The following is a 20,377-nucleotide window of genomic DNA, read 5'->3' on the forward strand; positions in this document are numbered from 1 at the left end:
ATGTGAAATTTCGAAATTTTCTGATGCATAAAAGTATTTCTAATGTTAAGATAAAAATTACTTTGCATGATAGATAAGCAAGATGTGAAAAGAAAAAAAAAAAGGCATGAGAGAAACATTACTTTACAAACCTTAAAACTTAATAAAAAATAAATATTGTGCATATTAAAGCATTGTAATGTTTACTGATAAACTGCCAAATTTAATTAACATTCGCTTACTAATTTAAAAGTTATAGCATGAAAACTATAACAAGCACAAAATGGTTACGAGCCCGGGTTGAAAGAGTTAAGTGGAATAGTCAATATTTTCATTCTCATCTGAATTATATTCAGACTTATTGGCTCATATCATGTTATTTGTATATCCTTAAAAGAGACATTCCTGAAATATGCTGATTCCACTACCAATTGGCAGTTTTCTTTAATGTTCAAAGATAGGTTATTTGATGTTTTGTTCATGGTGGAATAGCATTACTGCTCATTCAACGTGCTCCCCCAATGTCTGTCCCACTCATTACGATTCTGAAGGCTGTTTCTACTTGCATCTCCTTTGGCTAAATTGTCACAATAAGCTCTATACATGTCACCTGGTATCTTCCTTTATTATTTATTGCAGACTTAAATGAGCACAATCCACTCTGGAGTGGTGGTGTAAGTGTTGATAGGTGGGATTGATCTGTGTAGTGTTTATTCTGAGATCAGAATCTTTTTCTCCAGTACTGGAGAAATTATCTATCTTGAAGCCTTGAGTCTGACGTTTATGATCATAGATTTGTCCATTATTTTCACCTTTTAATTTTTTTGTGAGGGGAAGTGGACAGTATAGTGATAATTTTCCTACCATTCTGAAGGAAATTGGCCACAGCCTATGGCACCTGAGTTATTTGCCAGAGTGAAATACGAAGAAAGTCAACTGGCTGTCCTTCATCTTTCTCTCCCAGATTTATCCTGCCATTGTTAACCTCCCGTCTCTGTTAACAAATGCATTGAGGCAGTAATTGATCATATTGTTCATGCAGCTGTATCTACTGTATTTAAAACTGCAATATATTTTCCACAGTGTTCTTGTCCATGAGAGACACCTGAGCCAAAAGGTCGTAGAGGGCTCAGAAAAGATTTTCTACACTTACTAACTACATAGACTTTCCTAAGGCTCTTGCTAGTACTGAACATATTGGGCATAACAGTCTGAAGGAATATACAGTTCAGTGTATGCCTCAACATAATTAGTTGCAAAGTAGCTGTAGTAAAATTTTGAATTCTTCATAACGACATTTTTCTACGTAACTTGTTTTATATTTAAAAAAGAGTTTTTGACAGTTTTATTTGGACAGCTTTTTGTCTTATACAAAAGTTTATGAACTTTTATTTCAAACATTATTGATAGAGAGACATCAGAAACTGGAGAAATAGCTCCTGTGACTTGAAACAGTACAACTATAGTTTGTTTTTAAAAATTGGGATAACAACACTTGTAGTTTTTATCATTTTAATTAGTACACGTGTTTTGATTCTGAATTAAGACTTAAATTGTTTTGCAATTTCTTTTTGTATTTCAACCATATTAGTAGCTAATTGATGGTGATTATATTTTTTACCAGAGGAAATGTCCACATATCTAAGATATGTGAGAAGGCTGGATTTTTTTGAAACTCCAGATTATGACTACCTAAGAAAGCTGTTCCAGGACCTTTTTGATAGGAATGGTTATCTGGATACAGATTTTGATTGGTGTGGAAAGCAACAGGTAAGCATTTCCTCAATTAAAAGTGCCATGCCAATTTTATTTACAACTGTAGAAATTCTCCTAAACTACATAGGGTTGAGAATGTTATATTAAACTTTTTTTGAGCCTCACAATGTTGTTTCTGTTCATTTCACCACATCTCGCCATGCTCTGTCTAGCGACTGTTCATCTTTGCATTAGCCTTGCATTGTAGTTTCCATTACATAAAGCTCAACTATAAGTCTTTTTCACTTCCTTGAAAACTCTCCATAATCCATCTAATGTATGAGGATGATGGTTTCCCAGTGTCCAATTGCACAGAAATCCGTATTTGCTACATCTGGTGACTTGACCAATATGTCTGTGTGTGTGGAATAGAATGAAAGCTTATATCATTCTTCAACTTTAGAAGCATCTGATGGTTGACATGAGTGGTATGATTAGCAGCCTTATCTTTGTGAACCCACACTAGGTTGGCCTATTTTTCAGTGTAGGAAATCCTTGTTGATTATGTTGCATAATGTTGTCTGGTGCTTGTGAATAGTGTTTAGTCAATGACCTTTGTGTTTGTGGATTCTTGTATTTTACAAGATGCCACGCTTACCATAGTTGGGATGTGCATCATGTTTTCTTTCTGGATGTCCCTAGTGCCCCATGTGGACCTGTATTACTTTGTTTTTCAATGTTATTAAGTATAAGGGATATCCCCATCTTTGAAATTCCAAGTCTTCAAGTTAAACACATTTTTATGATTGAATATGTGAATATTTTATATTGAAAAGACTGTTACATACCCTTCCCAAAAGCTATCAGTTTTTGATAGCATCAAATTATCTATGAAATGTAAAAATGAAGTTCTGATACATTCTGTTCCACAGATACTTTATATTGACTGTGGCTGTTTAGTCATCTGCTTATTAAGATATTCAAAATCGTTTTAGTTTAACATACTCAGCCTCTGTATTTTTACATTAGGAATATGTGTGTGTAAATGTGGATTATCAAAGATCCTCAGAAAAGAGCAAAATAATTTTTTATTAAGTAAGATAATTGTGTTACTTGTATGTCTACAATGGTGGATACGTGTGATCCTTAACTAATGAATTTCATTCCTTTTATGTTATGATCAAGCACATATTTTTGTACTAGTTTATTATTATTATGTGTATTAATGTGCAATAAATAAGAAGTCTTATATACTTTAATAAAATTAATTTTGTTTATTTTGGCATTTGATAAAAATAACAGTGAATGATGTTACTCATATTACACCATTTTCTGGCTACAGACACGAAGTAATTACATTTTGGGTGTGTAATAACTAAATAGAGCAATTAATGTGATTGTACTTCTTGTGTTAAAAACATTGAGAAGCATAGATAATGCCAGTTAATCCATCTATAACTCCTTATACATTGTCAGTTGATTTAAATTGATAATTTAATTTGTTTTGAGGAATTATTACTAAACCATGAATAATGAATAAATAAATTAGTCAACTGGCTTATGTTTGTTTTTTGTTGTTTCAGTTTGAACTTATGATGATGATGAGGGCTATTATTATTTTTATTATAACTAGCCTTACATTACCTGTCAAAAAAGACAGGTTGAAGTTTTGTAAAAACCTCCCAGAGGCCACTGCTTTCCTTAAATGAGCTTTGTTCACCAAACTTAACCCTTTATCATAAAAGGAAAACAGTCACACATTCTACTACAATAACTAACATTTAGAAAGAGCCCTAAATTACAATGAGTGTCAAAATCTTTTTTTTGCTTAGCTTAAAATTTGTTTCTTGAAAAAAAAGTGCCATCATCTGATTACTTTTTATAGGGTGATGTTATTAGATCATTACTGGTACACCAAACATTTTAATGACATCATTCTTTATAACTTGAAATTTTATATTCTAAACAAATTTTTAGTGTGTTACTAAAAGGTAGAAAATGGCTTTTATATATGTTAGATTTGTTAAAATTTATGATTTGTTAAGATTACATCTTCATTCCAAGTCCATGCATGTAGCCCCAGTTGTCCAAGATGCTAATAAACAACTCTAACTAGTAGGAGTCTAAGGCCTCCCTAACCTAACCTTATCACCCAACCCTTTTTGCATAATGTCCCCCATGCCTGTTTCTCCCCATGCACATTTCCTATATTTTCTCCACATGTTCAATTTCCTTCTACAAATGGGGGTTTACTTCCATTCTGGCAATGCTGCTGATGAGTTTAGCATAGGCTTTCCCATCTCCTCCTCTGATTATCTTCTCAAGGTTCTTTTAATAATAATGTCCAACATTAATTTGATTTAAGTATAATCTGTCCTTGTTAAAGAACAAATGAAATTTACCAAACCAAAAGTACTTTGTCATGGAGAGTTGGTAAGGTCGTCATGCATCTATGACTATAGGAGCATATGAATTATGTATGAAAGTACAAATTTAAAAATAAAGAAGTTTTAAAAACTGGCATACAAATATTATCACTATTAAGTAATATAGTAACAACAATTAACATGGGAAAATGACATGTACAGTAAAATAGGTTATACAGAGTAAGGAAGCACAACAAGACGAATGTTTAGAAGGGGATGTGCCATATAAAAATATTGCACGCCACTGGTTTAATAGGTATATTGTTTCGTAAAGTTGAAAATTCAACGATGAGCATTGAATTCTAAAAAGTATGCAATCCAACTTAATCTAACTAAAAAGACTGTGAATGACCCGTTCCTGGCTTTAGTAATGATTAAATAAATGGATTAATAAATAAAATACTTTTGTTTTGTAATACTCCTTTTATTTCTTATATATTTTTTTCTTTGATATATAACAACTGCTACATGCTGAGCCTATTATTCACAAGTATTGAGTTTTAAACCTAGACAGCATTTAACAGAATATAAGCCTAAAGTGTCTGTATTTAGAAAATATCCCTAGTTTCAAATATAAAAAGTTACATAATGTAAAACCAAATAATCTGAGGTTAATATCTCCAAGTTAAACTGTGCATCTTAAACAATTTGCTTATAAAGTTCCATAATGGTCTGTGAGGCCTAATGCAATAATGTTACTCAGGATTATTCCAACATTTTAATTGTTAACTCTAATAATAAGCTATATTCACAGGAATTATCTTTCAACTGTTAGGCCTAAGCAGTACTTAGTAGAATCTGAGCCTTAAATGTCTGAAGTTGTAATACACTCAATTTGGATTAAGGGTCTAAAAGACATATTAAGCATGTTTCCCATTAAAACCACACTAATGGTACAATCACCTGTTGAAATTCAGTCTTTTATACAATATAGATCAAATGACTTTATATACATATATATATATATATATATATATATATATAATTAATTTTATTACATAGCTGAAATTTTGTTATAAAATATAAATATTTTACTGCATGTTTCATGTTTTGAAATATTTTTTGCAAAAGTACAACATGATTATTAAACTTCTCTTAAAAATAATGTTTTGAGGTGAGAAGTGATATTTGTCCACAGAAGTAAAATCTACATTTTGTTATATTTGAGTATTCAAAGAGAAGTAAAATAGAATTCAGTTCTATTATGTATTGTAGAAACAAGTTATTAATTTAGATTTGCAATTTTAAGTTTTATTTATTATATCTACTTTTTAAAGTACCAGCATGTAATTTGAACATAATTACTATAATGAACAATAATACATTCAGAAAAAAAAGTAATATGTGTATGTTCTGTTCACATAACATACATGTATTACTTTTTTTTTCTGAATGTATTATTGTACTTAAGCTTGTTCTTTATAGTAATCATGTTGTTGAGTAACCCAACCATCGTGTAGTATTCTTATTTAAACTGTCTTGATCCATTCACTATTTTCATAATGTGTTCAGGAGGCAATACAGACTCCTTTTTAGAAAACAATCTTCCTTGTATATATATACTAGCTCTTTGCCAATTATGAAGTTACCAAATCATTTTAATATTTCTTGGGAAACAGTTTTTATTTTTAAACTAATTCTGACAATTTTTGTAGTATTAGGAGGTTTTTATCATCATAGAGTTTGTATTTTTAAGCACCAAAAATGTCTTGATAGTTTGTGTCCCTTAAGTATTTTGTAATTTATTTGATGCCTAAATTGTTATATGCACATTCCAAAATCATATTCAAGCTTGAAGTGTATTTAAGTAAGCTATTAAATTTCCAGATTTGCTAGTCTATTTATACCTTTCTAAACACTAGCCATTGTGATTTGTCCCTTAAAAATGGCATTGATTCTAAATTGTTTTAAATCACATCTAAAGTAGTAGTTTATTAAACAAGATTTATCTGAAAAAGGGCATTCCTCTAAACAAGTAGGAATTTTTATGTTATCCTTATACTTAGTACATTATAAAGTCCAAATGTACAGTAATATGCAAAAGTGATGTATTTAAGTCATAATGATTTCTGGGTCTCAAATATTGTTGATAAAATCTGTTAATTATTAGACAATATTTATGTATCTTACAAGGTATATATTTCTTTCTGTGGAATTTTAGATGTGAATAAGCATTTTAATTTAAAATTTTTACTTTAATAGGCAACACCTGTGGGTTCCATTAGTATTGCTCAGGAAGTTGTAGTTTCACCCAACAGAGAAAGACATATCACTTCTAATGCAAGAGTAAGTTTTGAAGTAATCATAAATAATAAAAATGTAATACATGTTTTTAATTTTATCAAACTCAGAAATTAAAAATGGCAGAATGACAGAAGTATAATTATGTAACATGTGGAGTTAAAATAGGATTTATATTATGTATTTTTATGTATGGTTGGTGTTTTAAAATGTTTCTCATGATTTTCACATAACAATAACGGGCAGCAAATGTATGTTGGGATGAAATTGAGTTTTTCTTAATTTTTAAGGTATGAGGGCCTATTGCTTTTAGTACATCAACTGGTAGCTCTCTATTATGTCATGTATCTGGTACAAATCTGATAAACAAATTTTATGAAAACATTACATGTATATCAATATATTAAATTGTGTATTTATTTGCTTTCAATCTAATATCTTTTTGTACATACTTTTTTTTTTGTTTCCTGTACAATATATTAATTGTAGCTGTTGTTGATAAATGTATGATGATGTTAATATATCATTAATCAAAGAAAAGAAGCTTAGAATTAAGTCTTTTTTAAAAGAATGTGCTCATTTTTAATTCAGAAGATTACTACATCTCATTAGTTAGGTTTTGTTATTACACTGCTCGAGCTGCCAGTCTACATTTGGAATTATTTATGACTTTGGAGATTATTTAAAAAAATCACACTAAAAAGATGTTGATTAATGAATTTCTTTGGGAAAAAAAATTAAAAAAAGCTAGCCCAAAATTTTGAATGTGGTTTTTTATTTATTCACCACTATTATCAACAGCCTTAAATTCACTAAAATCAACCACTGTACATATGACAAACACATCATTAAACCCCTACAAATTTCATCTGTAATGCTTCTAAGTTTTATTGCTGTTAATTCCCTTAACTGTTGTCTGATTGTTGTATTAATTGAAGTGGAACACTTGTTTTTATCATTTGTAATTATTGCCATCATGGTTTATTGTAAACATGGTACTGATTATCAGGAATGTTTGTTTTACAAAAATAATATTACATGGTCAGGAAGTGTGAACTGTATGTTTTTTCATAAACAGTTGAGGAGATGATGAGTTTAATTACCCTAAATATCAAAGATATCTAGTGACACCTCATGTTGGAATACAGAATATGTTTTTTATGTTATTGAAAACTTGACTGACAAATTATTAAATTCCAATTGGCTCATAAGGAATTAAAGGAACAAATAAAATATATTTGAAGAACAGCATAGTGCTTATTTTATTTCAAATCCAAGCTACAACTTTTTTTTTTATCTACTCGCGGAGAAGAAAATTATACATTAACTATAAATAAAATGTATTTCAGATATATTATTTGTAAGTGTAATTTGGTTAGTGGAAGTAATGAAATTACATTATTTGTCTTTTATAAAATAAAAATTGAAATGAAGACAAACTTGTTATACTTTCAAAAAAAGAGTTAAATATTTTGATGTGTACTTTCTTTAGCTTGTGTTTATTGCCTCATGTTTGAATCACGTCAAGGTATGGCTGTTAAATTTTTGACTAAAAATTTATGGCTGTAGATTTAAAATGACCATGTTGAGCACTGTAGTATTTATTATTTGTTTTTCTCTTCAAATTAGAAGGTTGCTCCTTTGCTTGATAAAGTGGTTGAATATTTAATATTTTTCTGGAAATCATTAGCTTTATGTTGCTTACAGAATAAAACTTCATAAAAATGTTGGTCACTGGCACATATTTGTTCAAGTGATTTAATAAGTTGAGAACATTTCCAATGCACTAATCTCTACTATCTTTGTAATGACCAGTGGCCCCAAAATAACTCATTAATCTCATGGCATTTCCTATAATGCCTCAAGTAAACAGTACTTTTTGTCAACTTTATGCCATCCCTTTTCACGACTTTTTATGCGACATGCAGAATCTGGTCAATCTTGTAATGGGATAAAAAGGTAGAATGATTTTAAATTTAAAGAGTAATTTTTTGTGAAAAGCTTCAAAACAGATATTGTAAAGATGAAAAATATTCATTGAAATGCTTCCAACAGTTTCAAATTCTTTAATGCATGCTATGAGGATGTAATTTTTGCATATTTAATGAACTAATATTTGGTTTTATGGTTTCTATTTTTGTCTCTACTGGTGCAAATTTTTATTTCAATGCTGTATTAAAGTTCTTAAGAATGGAAAGTTTCAGATTTGTTGAATTCTTATAGATGCACAAGCACAGCTTCATAAGCACTGAAAACAGTACTAAAACCGAGAACAATTAATAATCTATTCTGAGGCTAATAAATAAGTGGAAGTCAATTTTGAACGCTTCAATAAATGAACCTAATATTAATAAAATATTTTGTTTGCTGCAGTTAAAAACAGCTTATAAACTTTAATAATTTTTAGTTAGTTTTATATGGATTAAACTACATATTAATGCTATTATATACATGTTGCTGTTAGGTAGCATCACCTAACATCAGCATGTACAGTATCAGAAATAATTATGGAAACGCACAGGCGATACACACAGGAGTGACATATAAAGAGTACTGGGAACGGTCAATATATCATTTGAAAACCAAATAATTTGTACAAGGAACTAGTATTTCATATTTACTTTAAGTAGAGCAGTACACCTTGTTTTGAAAGTTACCACAAGTTTATCAGTCTATAACTGTAAAATAATGTTCACTTCTCCAAGTGTCTTTTATTACTCCCCATAATTCAGATAAGTTATTTGGTTGCCACCTTACTTTCTCAGTTATTGTGTAAACCCATACAGCCTTAACAATATTCACATCAGGACTTTGTGCAGTCCAAGCCATGGTCGCAAGTGTACTGACTTTTTCCTTCTGTTATTTCACTACACTTGCTATATGCTTGGAGTAACTGTCTTGCTGGAAGATGAACCTCTGTCCAACAGGTCTTTGTACTTGAGGGAACAGCATGATTGATTACAGTGTGATTTTTATCTGTCATCAGTCAGGGTGCTATCAGTTTTTGTATAGATCTTGCATACATTTGGTTGAAGTACAGTCCACATTTGTACTGGTACTCATACATGCTTTACTGTAGATTTTGTATGTTGACTGTGATAATGTTTTCCTCTCTGCTTTCAAACAAACTTGCTGATTGTTGCCAAGTTAAATTTTGATTCTTATGTAAAGATCATCCTCCTTCAATACTGCTTATCCCATTGTTTGAATTCTAGTGCCTATTTCAGTATTTTGGTTTGGTTATCTCTCCTAAGTGGTGATTGATCAGCAACACATCTGGTGAGGCCACTTCAAGCTAATGTATATCTTAATGTGCTGATGATAACATTCACATGTATACTTATGGCAAGGCCATTGGCATGACCTTTGCTGGGTTGTGTATCACTTAAAGAGCATACTTTGAGCTATTTAACTTTGAAGAGTTTTGGATTTCTACCTAAACTACATCTATTATCAACCATGCTAGTTTCATGTACCGTTGTCAGAATTTCTGTACAACTCATAATTAAACATGAAAATTTGTTTTACTCCCCTGCATGGAGTAGTTGTCACCCTCCAAAACTTTGATTTCTATGTGTTTGTTTTGTGGTATTTTTGTTCTGGTAATGATAAATCCATACACCACACTATTGCTAAGGGTAGTATGATTGCCTCTACTTTTTATGGACATAATGCTGGTAAACTATCAATATGTGACTGTAATCTGGTGCAGTTAAGTTTTGTACATTAGAATAGTTTTCATAATTATTTCCAATACTGTTAATTACAAGCAGGTTAAAATGAGATATACAGTAAGACAGATGAACCTAAGTAGTAAATGAAAGTAAAATGATGCAAAAACAGTGAACCTTTACTGAAAGAAATAATTTTCATTATTAGACAATACTTTCAAAAGTTAGACATTAAATAATTTTAAGCTTAAATTAGGCTATGACTATCCATATATTCGTCTGATAATTACCAAGAAGTTACACATTTTTATTATATTTTATATTTCATATGTTTCATAATTTTCATCACTACTTTAATGTGTTCAAGATGTTTAGAAAATAATAGTAGACTACTTTATTTATTTGCAGTTTTGGCCCGGCATGGCCAGGTGGTTAGGGCGCTCGACTCGCAATCTGTGGGTTCAAATCCCCGTCACACCAAAGATGCTCGACCTTTCAACCATGGGGGCATTATAATGTGACAGTCAATCCCACTATTCGTTGGTAAAAGAGTAGCCCAACAGTTGGCGGTGGGTGGTGATGACTAGCTGCCTTCCCTCTAGTCTTACACTGCTAAATTAGGGACGGCTAGTACAGAACTCCATAACAAACCAAAACAAACAATTTGTTGTTTCTCAACTTTACGGATGGTATTTGTTAAGAATTTTTTTTTTTTTAATACTGCATTGTCTAAGACCGTCAAAATACATTTACTTTCCACATGTAAAGTCAAAAGTATATGATATTTTTGTTACATTAACTTGTGAATTCAATATGTTCATGGTAAGAGATGAAATCCAGGCATTCAAAACAAACATGTTGCTTGCTTATAACATTAGTTAATGTTAAGCTCATTTGTTGTTAATATCATAGATAATGCACAGCTTAGCTGATAAGAGACCAAGAAAGATTTAGTGATACATTACAGGGCTGCATTTGGAGAAAACTAATGTCATCACCATATTTTGATTTAAAAATAAAATTTCTAACAGATTAATAATAAGTTTTAAAACTATTTTTTTAGTTGCTGTGTTGTTTAATTCCATTAGTTAAAAAAATCTAATAAAGCAGTTTTACTCTTTAAAAAAAACAATTTTTATATATGCATTTATCTTGCAAATAGCAATAGAATAATAGCTGAAACATAGGGCATAGTATTTCTCAGAACTGCATTGAAGGTTGTAGAAAATTAACAGTGGAAATGTAGAGCATTAATTACCATCTAACAGTAATAATAATAATAAAAACAAATTAGTAAATAATTACCAGTAAAACTGTGGATGATCATATAGGCTACCAACCATAACAAAGACTAATATTATCGCTACAAGTATAAGGGAAAATAAAATTATTGTGAAATCAAAAAGCTATGTAGAGTTGGCTTCTGAACTTGAAAAAAGGAACCAAACAAGACTAGCATTATCCTTAAAACTAAGAGAAACCCGTTATCCTTAAAACTAGCAGAAAATAGTAACATTTCTGTATGCTGGTTTTAAACCTTTCATAAATACATAAACATTTTTCTGCAGAGTAAATGAAAGTGACATGTTTGCTACACATACAGGTTATAAAATTTCAAACTATAAAAGGAGGTAATGAGTCCTGCCTTAATATGAAAAACCTGTGTTAGCTAAACAAGTAAAATATATGTTGATCTGCATCGTCCTTACATTTTGCACAGATCTTGAAGTTTTGTGTTTTTTTTGTGTAATTGTTTTAATACTTTCCTAGTTCATGCTTTGTAACTGGTAGGATCAAAGTACAAGTAGGACTAATATAATGATCACATAGCAGACTAAGCTGTCTTGACTTTACATGGAGAATAAAATTCCTATATTATTGGCTTCTCCACTTTGTCTATTGAAATCTTGTTGTTTGAACTGAACCTCAGATTTTCATATTATACCTTTCATTTAATTAACTCTGGAATACTACTTTTATGACTATTTTACAATAGAGTAACATTTTATGATTGGAAATTTTGGTTCTATTTGTTTTGCTAGTGAGGAAGCCAGTTATGCAGGGATTTAATTCTCCATGTAAAGTTGAGACAGCCTAGTGTGCTATGTGATCATTAACCGATCAAGTGATATGACCATTTCCATACCTATTTTGTTTGGTTCCTTTTTTTAAAGTTCAATAGCCAGCCCTACATAGCTTTTTTTATTTCATGATAAATTATTTTCATTATACTTGTTTGTTTACTTTTTTTAGAGATGGCGTACGTAGGTTACTAGGTTATAGAATGTATTCTATAGCTATATAAATCTTCCATATAATGATGATAAAATAGTTAGTCACAGATCATGAAGACAGTTTTGCTCTATCAAATGATGATAAAATTAAAGTTACTGCTAGAACTAGGTAGGTGTCAGGCCTGTTGAAGAAAGATGATGATGAACAAAAATAAGAAATCTTGGTTTTGGCTAATCGCCAGTTTTTGATTTTGGATAACACTGGAGATAAATTGACTATTCTAGGTAGCTCTTCATATCTGGCTTCTGGTGACCTGTGGAGGAGAAATTCCAGATTAGTTTTGTATTGCTTTAGTACTGGTGTCTACGACTTCCCTACATAGAGTGCTAGTGTATTCTCCGATAGCTTTACTTTCAGTACTTAGTGTCACAAGTATATTTTGTAACATGATTATTTGTCTGTACATTTATTTATTTTTAGTTCTTCTTTAACATCTGCCTCTGTTAGTTAATGTGAATTAAGTATTAGGTATTTTAAAGTCTAAATAAAAGGAGTACATAGTTTTGTATGCAATGCTATTTTAGTATCTTATTAAACTGGTATACGTGTTTTGAATTTAAAATCATTTATTTGTAGGGAGCACAACAGAAGGCTGCTTGGAATGAGCATCAGAGGCCATCTGGTGGAAACTTTTTAACTGGACATTTAACCTTTGCTGATCGTCATGGCTCAGTACAGGTTGTGAGTTCAACTAATGGAGAATTGGGTAATGATGATCCAGGAACTGGATATTCTAACACACCCATCACAGGACCCGTAGAGGTTGAAGTTATTTCAGAAGCAAAGTAAGTTATAAACTTCTTTTAAGTAGAGCTTTAGTTTTTAATTCTTAACTTATTTAGCATGTCTGTAGAATTACTTTATACAGTAAGTATTTTTCTAAATATGTAGTAGAATTTTATTCCAGCTAATAGGTGTTTGCATTGATAATGTTTATGACATATTTCTTGGTAGAATCTGCTTAAGTAACTAATATTGTTATGGTATAAACAAATCTTACATTTTGTTCAAAATTACTTTTATAATTGCCCTTAGTATATTGATAGTAAAATAACCAAACATTATTATAACTGTTATTTATTCAATTTAAGTGTCTTCAGTTGAATGAGTTTCAGCACCTTTAGTATCCTTTCAGATTTAATATAGGGTAGAAATAAATTAGAAATTATGACAGAAACCTTGATGTGCAATATTTGTCAAAAGTAAACCAAGGGAAGTTGTGTCAAACAATATAATTTTTAATAATTTTGAGCAGTACTTACTGAATATTGCAATACTGGTATATTTGTAACACTTATCAAACTTTTTATATGAAAAAGAAGTCCTTTTCCACACGTGCAAACCCAATTAAGTATGTAACCATATTCAGTCTCACATCACATTACAATTTTAAATACTCCTTTGGAAAATGAAAATATGTTATCCATGAAAATTTCTTGAGCAGTAAGTAATATAACTTTAATTTGTTCATGAAGCAGACAAAGAAGATGGCAATGAAAGGCAATAAAATTGAATTGAAAACATTTTAAAATTCAGAAAATTGGAGATTATTAGATACAAAACCAAAGAAGGAGGACGGAGAACATACATAATAAATCTGATGAGTATGTTGTAAAAAGCAAAGAAAGAAACCAAAATCAAAATGAATCTTTTTAAACATAGTAGTGCTGTCTAATTTTTCCTTTTTTTATAATTTTCATAAACTGGTTAACTTTACTAATATAATGCAAATATTCGTAATATTAAATAATAAATGTTTTCTTGCTATTTCCCTATCATTATGCATCACTTTATAAGCACCCATGCAATTTGTATGCACAAATTCATTTGGAAATTTGAATCATCACACTTGTTTGGTTTTTTCTTGTGAAAGAAGTCCTAAAGATGCTCATTTCATGTATTTATATTAATTAGCCTATCATTAATTGCTTTCTTGTTTCCTACAACAATTGTCTTGTAATATGTGCATTTTCTAGCTTATGGAATTTTTTTCCTTTTCTTTGTTTAATGTAGAGATATAATAAATTACTATTGTATAATTTGTGTTTTAATAAATAGTATGTATTTCCTCTTAACTTCTTGGTAGTAGTTTTTGGTTTGAAATGTGAAATGAACAATATATTCTGGCAGTGTGTTTGTGTTAATTGTTATGATTTTAATACGTAGTGCTCGTGAAAGAAATAATTTTGTTTCTAAAATCTCAAAAAAATTAGAAATTGGTGCTTATTATTCACTTTTTTATTTCATTAGTTTTCTCTGTCTTTTCATACTGTTTGTATTTTCAATTCTCAATAAGTGTTGTGACAAGAAAACTGTTTTCAGTCAGTAAACATGTTTTTACTACTTTTGTAAATTTTTCTGTACAAGAATAGTACATCATCAACTTTGTGGTGTTCTAGGTGTTGCTGTTTTTTCAAGAAGAAGAAGAAAAAACCTGTAAGACAAAAATAATATACCATACAGTGAGAAGATCTTGGTTGTGTAATATAATTTAGACATTGTTCAGAAAATCCTTTAACTTTTCTATTATTTGGCAAGTTTTAACACTTCATACATCCATCTTGATGAAACTGTTAATAGGACAGCACTACGTTCCTTCAACTCTTTCTTTGTATCACATCCTATAATTGTGTGTTCTCGTTTTTCTGACAAACAGTAAGCTAAACTGATGCTATTTTAATATAAAAGTTCTCTTCTACCACACAATGTCACATTTAATATTTTTATCTTTGCAAACACTTCTTATATATCTGTAGCCATGGTCACTAGATATTGGAACCTTAGTCTTTCAGAACGGCCTGAGAATCCCAGTCACATTGTAGTTCCTCAGCTGCTCAGCATTCTTGCTTTGATCCCAAGTACAAAATGTCATGCATCTGGAGAAGAAATTGTTTTACTCACTGTCATTGCCGTGTTATAAATGATGTGTCTTCGATACTCCAAACTTTTTTTCTGTTGGATGTCAGTACATTTTTGAACCCTCATCATATTGATAATTTCCTTGTTGATAATGTGCCATGTATTAAAATGTTGAAGCAGCTGGTCCTTAGACTTCAAACTTCATAAACAATGGTTGTAGGTATCTAACAAGATGCCTTTAAAGAGCCTTGATACATATTTACACCATCATTCTTCTGACTTTGAAACACACAATACAAATCAGTCTGTCAGTGTTCACCAAAGTTTCTCTCTATATTTGTAAAAACAATTTGGTAAAAAAAAAAAGGAATTTTAGAAATGCTCTTCCGAATCATGTTTTGCAAATAACTCTGGATATTATACAATCAGTGAAATAGTAAAGTTTTTGGAAACCTCTGTGCAACCATTCCCTCCTTACTTTTTGACAGCACAGTTGATAATCTTTAAATATATATATATATTGATTAATTAAAAAGAAATTGGTGATCAGTCATGAAGATTCAATGCTTCAGAAAACTGATTATTTGAAGTATTATCTTGTCTGTTTGTATATTCTTCCTTTCATGATTTAATTTCTTATATTATTCCATCCAGTTATCATGTAAGCATGACAAGAAGGTTTATAGATTTTATATTCAGAAGATTTTTTCTTTATGATAGAAGTATGAAATGATAAAAATGGTGCCCCTTGTGGTAACTAATCAGATTTTTCTCAAGTAGATAAGCGTCTCCAATTTTTTGTCACAATGTTATTTCTGCAGGTGTGTCATCATAAGAAACTCAAAGAAACTGATAATAAAATGTTTCATATGATGTCAAAAAACAAACAAACCATAAATGAAAAGGAAAATGTAAAATTCACTGAAAAACAACAACTGTTGTGTATACTTCACTGTGTGCTAAGGTACTTTAATGTTAGCGCAATTGAAACTTTTAAATGTTAGCCCAGGTTTTAGGCATTTGTTTATGCTGTGTTAAAATAAATTGTAGAAAAACAATTTATGTACTTATTTACTATTCACTGCTGTGTTTTTCAGTCATTGTCACCATAAAGTTATATTCAATTCACTGCACTGTTGTTAACCTTGTATAATTACATCATATGTTTATTCTAATGACTCCTCAATAGTAATTGTGATATGCATGTGTTCAAATGTCCTTAATTAAGTTAAGTAGGTGATTATTGAGATATATATATATGTATATATATGTGAAAGTTAATGTGATAATTTTGTGATGTAACATTCTTGTTAAGATTGGTTTTTCCTGTTTTACTATATCAGATATAATTCATGCTTGTATGTTGTCTTAACTATCTGTATATACAATGTCTAAGATTTCATTTTTTATGTTGTTACTGTGTACATACATACAGATATATATAAATTTCTAAACCAGCCCAAGTGACCATTAATAAATAAGAAAGACATGATTTTCAACAGTTCTGTTTTATTCAATAGCATTTTCACAGCATCGGATGACTGCTCCTGTTTCTTGAGGTATCTTTAAAAATCCCCATTTTTAAAATTTTAAGTGGTTAAAACAGTGTAACCATGTACAAATATTGAATTAAAATACAGAGGTTTGATTGCAAAAATATTATAACCAAGCATTAACAACATTTTTATCTGGTAAATCTTTTTATTAAAAGAAAATTAATCAAATAAAACTGAATAATGGAAAAAAAGTGGAATGAAAACAAGTTAGTAATCTGGAGTTATGTGTGTGCATAAAACCAGTTGTCTGCTTCTAAGTGAAATAAAAGATATATATGTACATTACTGTTATGAAAGTTATGTAATAACTTCTACCAGAACTGCTAAGAAGTCTAGTAATAATAATAGCATTAATTATGAGTAATGGGCAAATGGCAAAAAACTTGTGTGACCACTTTGCCCTAGGTCATCAGTTGGGTACTCTTGCTGCTAGCAGTGTTTTTGGCTCTTAACCCAAGAACACTAGATGAGACTGGGCATGTTCAGCAATATAAAAAAGCACTGAAGCAGCATTGTCTCACGTAAGGCTTCATACAATTTCTTTCACATTTGGTTTGTGTAGTTTTGACTATTTAAGAAATTTATAATGTTAATATTATAGATATTTAAAATACATATTGAACTATTTAAATTTAATACTGTAAATTACTGTCAGGTACAGAAACACACAAACTTGCATATTATTTATGTGAGAAGTTCCAACTAGGTAAAAGTTAATGAGTAAACAAGTATTTTATCCATTTTCTCTAATTTCACTCAATTTTGCATAGTTTTAAAATTTTAGCCAGAAGGAAAATATGTAAATGTTCATCATAATTATTTGTAAGAATAATAGTCTAATGAGCATTGAAACTGTTTATCATTGTCTGATGTGTTGAAATGTAGTCATTATTATAATGAATAGAAATGTAGCTATACACTATTGGAAATCACTGAAGTAGCAAGTGTCAATGAATTTTGAATATGAAATAACTTTAATTAATGTTTACTTGAAGTGATACAAGGATAAATCTAAGATCACTGTCTAGTTTTTCTGAAAATGTATCAAATCTGATTGACTCGTTAATCAAATAAGAACTTTTATTACACAGTTTGCATGTTTGTATTCATTACCTCATGACATACTGATAAAGACGTGTGTTATCGTTTTAGTTTTTATTTGAGGTAAAGTATGATTTTTGTTACATAATAGTTACAGATTTGTACATATGCTTTTACTCTTAAACACATTAGTCCCATGCTCGGTGCCCAGATACTGACAATCCTACAGACTTTTTTGTGCTTTGTTTAGCAGCCAGGTGTTTAAAGTGGCCAGAAACTACCTTAAAAGGCCCAAAATAACTAAAGTTTATATAATAAACATGTTCACCTGAAAGTCTCATGAACTTCACATATAGTATTAAGTTAGTTGGAAATTTATATAATGCTACATTTTAATTCAAATTTATATCTCTTACTAATGCATTAAAATATTATGAATTAATATTTGAAATGTGAGATATTTTAGTATGAAAATTGTTTAAAAACATCCTGTGTATAAAAATCACATATACAAGTCAAGAATTTTCTTACTATCTCTCATTGTGGTGTGTAATGTTTTTTTTATTTTTCTTTAGAAAAGGTCATTTATACAGATCAACAATATACAGTTTTTCTTTCTTTTTTTTTTCTTGTATACTTTGACATTATCAGTTATGCAGGAAGCAAACACTAACTCCTGAGATTGGAAGTGTATAGTATGTGGATTTCATTAAAAGTATTTATTTACTCTGAGCTTTTAATTGGATTTATTCAGGAATAAATTATAATTCCATGAAATAGATAAAGATCCATTTATATTATTAGGACCTATGCTTTTGTTGGCACAACCATTAAATTTAAGTGGTGTGCAAACCTGTGTACGTAATATGCCTTTGAAGCCAAATCTTTCTTGTGTATCTGCAGTCCAGTACAAAGTAAAGATATAGTGGAATAGCCATCATATCCTTGGTTACACAGATTATCAAGTGGAAGATCATGCTATGTACTTCTCTATTTTCACTGACATTAGTAATAACAAAAAAATTGTCCAGTTTGCTGCAGACAGTTATTGTGTCTAGGCAGATGGAAAAGTTTAGCCTTAATGTCACTTAAAACAGCTTCATAAACAGTCTCAGTACTAGCATGAATCATTTCATTTTGAGATGTAATTGAGGCTTAACAAGGGTATCCATGGAGATTAGATCTTACTTCTAGCAAAAAAGAACCTTAACAACCACAAAAACTCCTTTGGATGAGGATTTGGTTTCAGTGTGACCTCAGTTATAACATAAATTAACACATATCATATCCCACTTCTGCTGCTTTCTTCTTACTAAGTGTTCTATCTACAGTAGTGAGTGGCATGAGCAAGGCTTTAAAGTTGCCTAGGATGACCAAAGCAAGTTTGCATTACAGATAGTACTTAGGTCTAGCTCTTTTTACTATGTGTGCAGAACATGTCTGAGTCTGTGGTCAAATAAATATACAGTGTTCTGGCATTGCATTGTGTCTAATTACATAAAAAAAAATCTGTTAGCTTATTGATTATTTGTTCCTGCTCTTCACACTATACACCACTCCTACTGTTTATCATTTGTCACATTGTTTGGTTGGCTTAAAAGACTGATCAACTAGAACACCAAGATATTTTTTGTTCATAACACTGTTAAGGTTATTTTGATCAAAATTATACTCCCAATTCAAATTGTGATATCCCTCATGCATTACGTTCATTTGTTATAATTAAAAGTCATCTGCCATTTAGTTGCCCAACTCACCAAATAATCTAAATCTTTTTTTAAAACATTAACATCCTCCTTCTAGCCAGCAACACGCAAGACTTTATCATTAGCAAATTTATTTAATTTATTGACCATTCCTTCATCTGTATCATTGATGTAAATTAAAATGAGCAGAGTTTCTAACACTGTGCCCTCAGGTAACCCATGTTTGACTGAACTCCATTTATAACATTCATCTGCTTTCTTTTATTCCACCTGTATTCTATCCAATTAGTCAACTTATCCCTCACACCTAGAGTAATTTTTTTTTTTTAAAAGCCTTTTATTTGACACCTTGTTAAATGCTTTTTGAAAATCTAGATACACCAAATCTTCACCCATAACTTTATCTACATAAGCAGTAATATCTAAATAATGTCAAAGATTTAGTAAGGCAGGATTTTCTCCTTGTGACACCATGCTGACTATCCAAAAAAAAAAAACGTCAAACTTTGTTAAATGACTGCAAAGTATCTTTTATCAGACTTTCAAAAACTTTTCCCACCATTGATGTAAGATTAACAGACCTGTAACTACCGAGACAATTTTTACCACCTTCCTTGAAAAGAGTAGCAACATTAGCTAATAACTTCCAATGTTCTGCACCTGTCATTATTCAAGGACATTGAAAGAAATTGTAGGAAGTGACTTGGGTATCAAATCATTAACTTCCTTTAAAACCCATGGGTAAATATTACCTGGCCCAGATGTTATATCATTCTTTACACTTCTCAATTGTTTCTTAGAAAGCTCAGAATTAATGTAATCCTCTTGTTGAATCTTATTTTGATCTAGCAACTGTTCAGGATGATGAATATGGTTCAAATTTTCATTAGTGAAAACTGAAGAAAAAG

At 30.3% G+C, this 20,377-nt stretch overlaps 1 protein-coding gene across 1 annotated transcript in view; it reads left to right on the forward strand.

Moving 5' to 3' along the window:
* The window catches only part of LOC106477316 (casein kinase I-like), a 50,066-nt gene extending 31,575 nt beyond the window's left edge, over positions 1 to 18,491 (forward strand). Inside the window, exons 8-11 of the mRNA XM_013937931.2 lie at positions 1,604 to 1,749; positions 6,303 to 6,386; positions 12,884 to 13,092; positions 14,707 to 18,491. Coding sequence (XP_013793385.1) covers positions 1,604 to 1,749; positions 6,303 to 6,386; positions 12,884 to 13,092; positions 14,707 to 14,758 — 491 coding nt within the window. The 3' untranslated portion in view covers positions 14,759 to 18,491. The remainder of the gene's footprint in view (positions 1 to 1,603; positions 1,750 to 6,302; positions 6,387 to 12,883; positions 13,093 to 14,706) is intronic.
* Positions 18,492 to 20,377: the final 1,886 nt, after the last annotated feature.

The sequence above is a fragment of the Limulus polyphemus genome, unplaced genomic scaffold (assembly GCF_000517525.1).
Source record: "Limulus polyphemus unplaced genomic scaffold, Limulus_polyphemus-2.1.2 Scaffold7, whole genome shotgun sequence".
NCBI classification, from domain to species: Eukaryota; Metazoa; Arthropoda; class Merostomata; order Xiphosura; family Limulidae; genus Limulus; species Limulus polyphemus.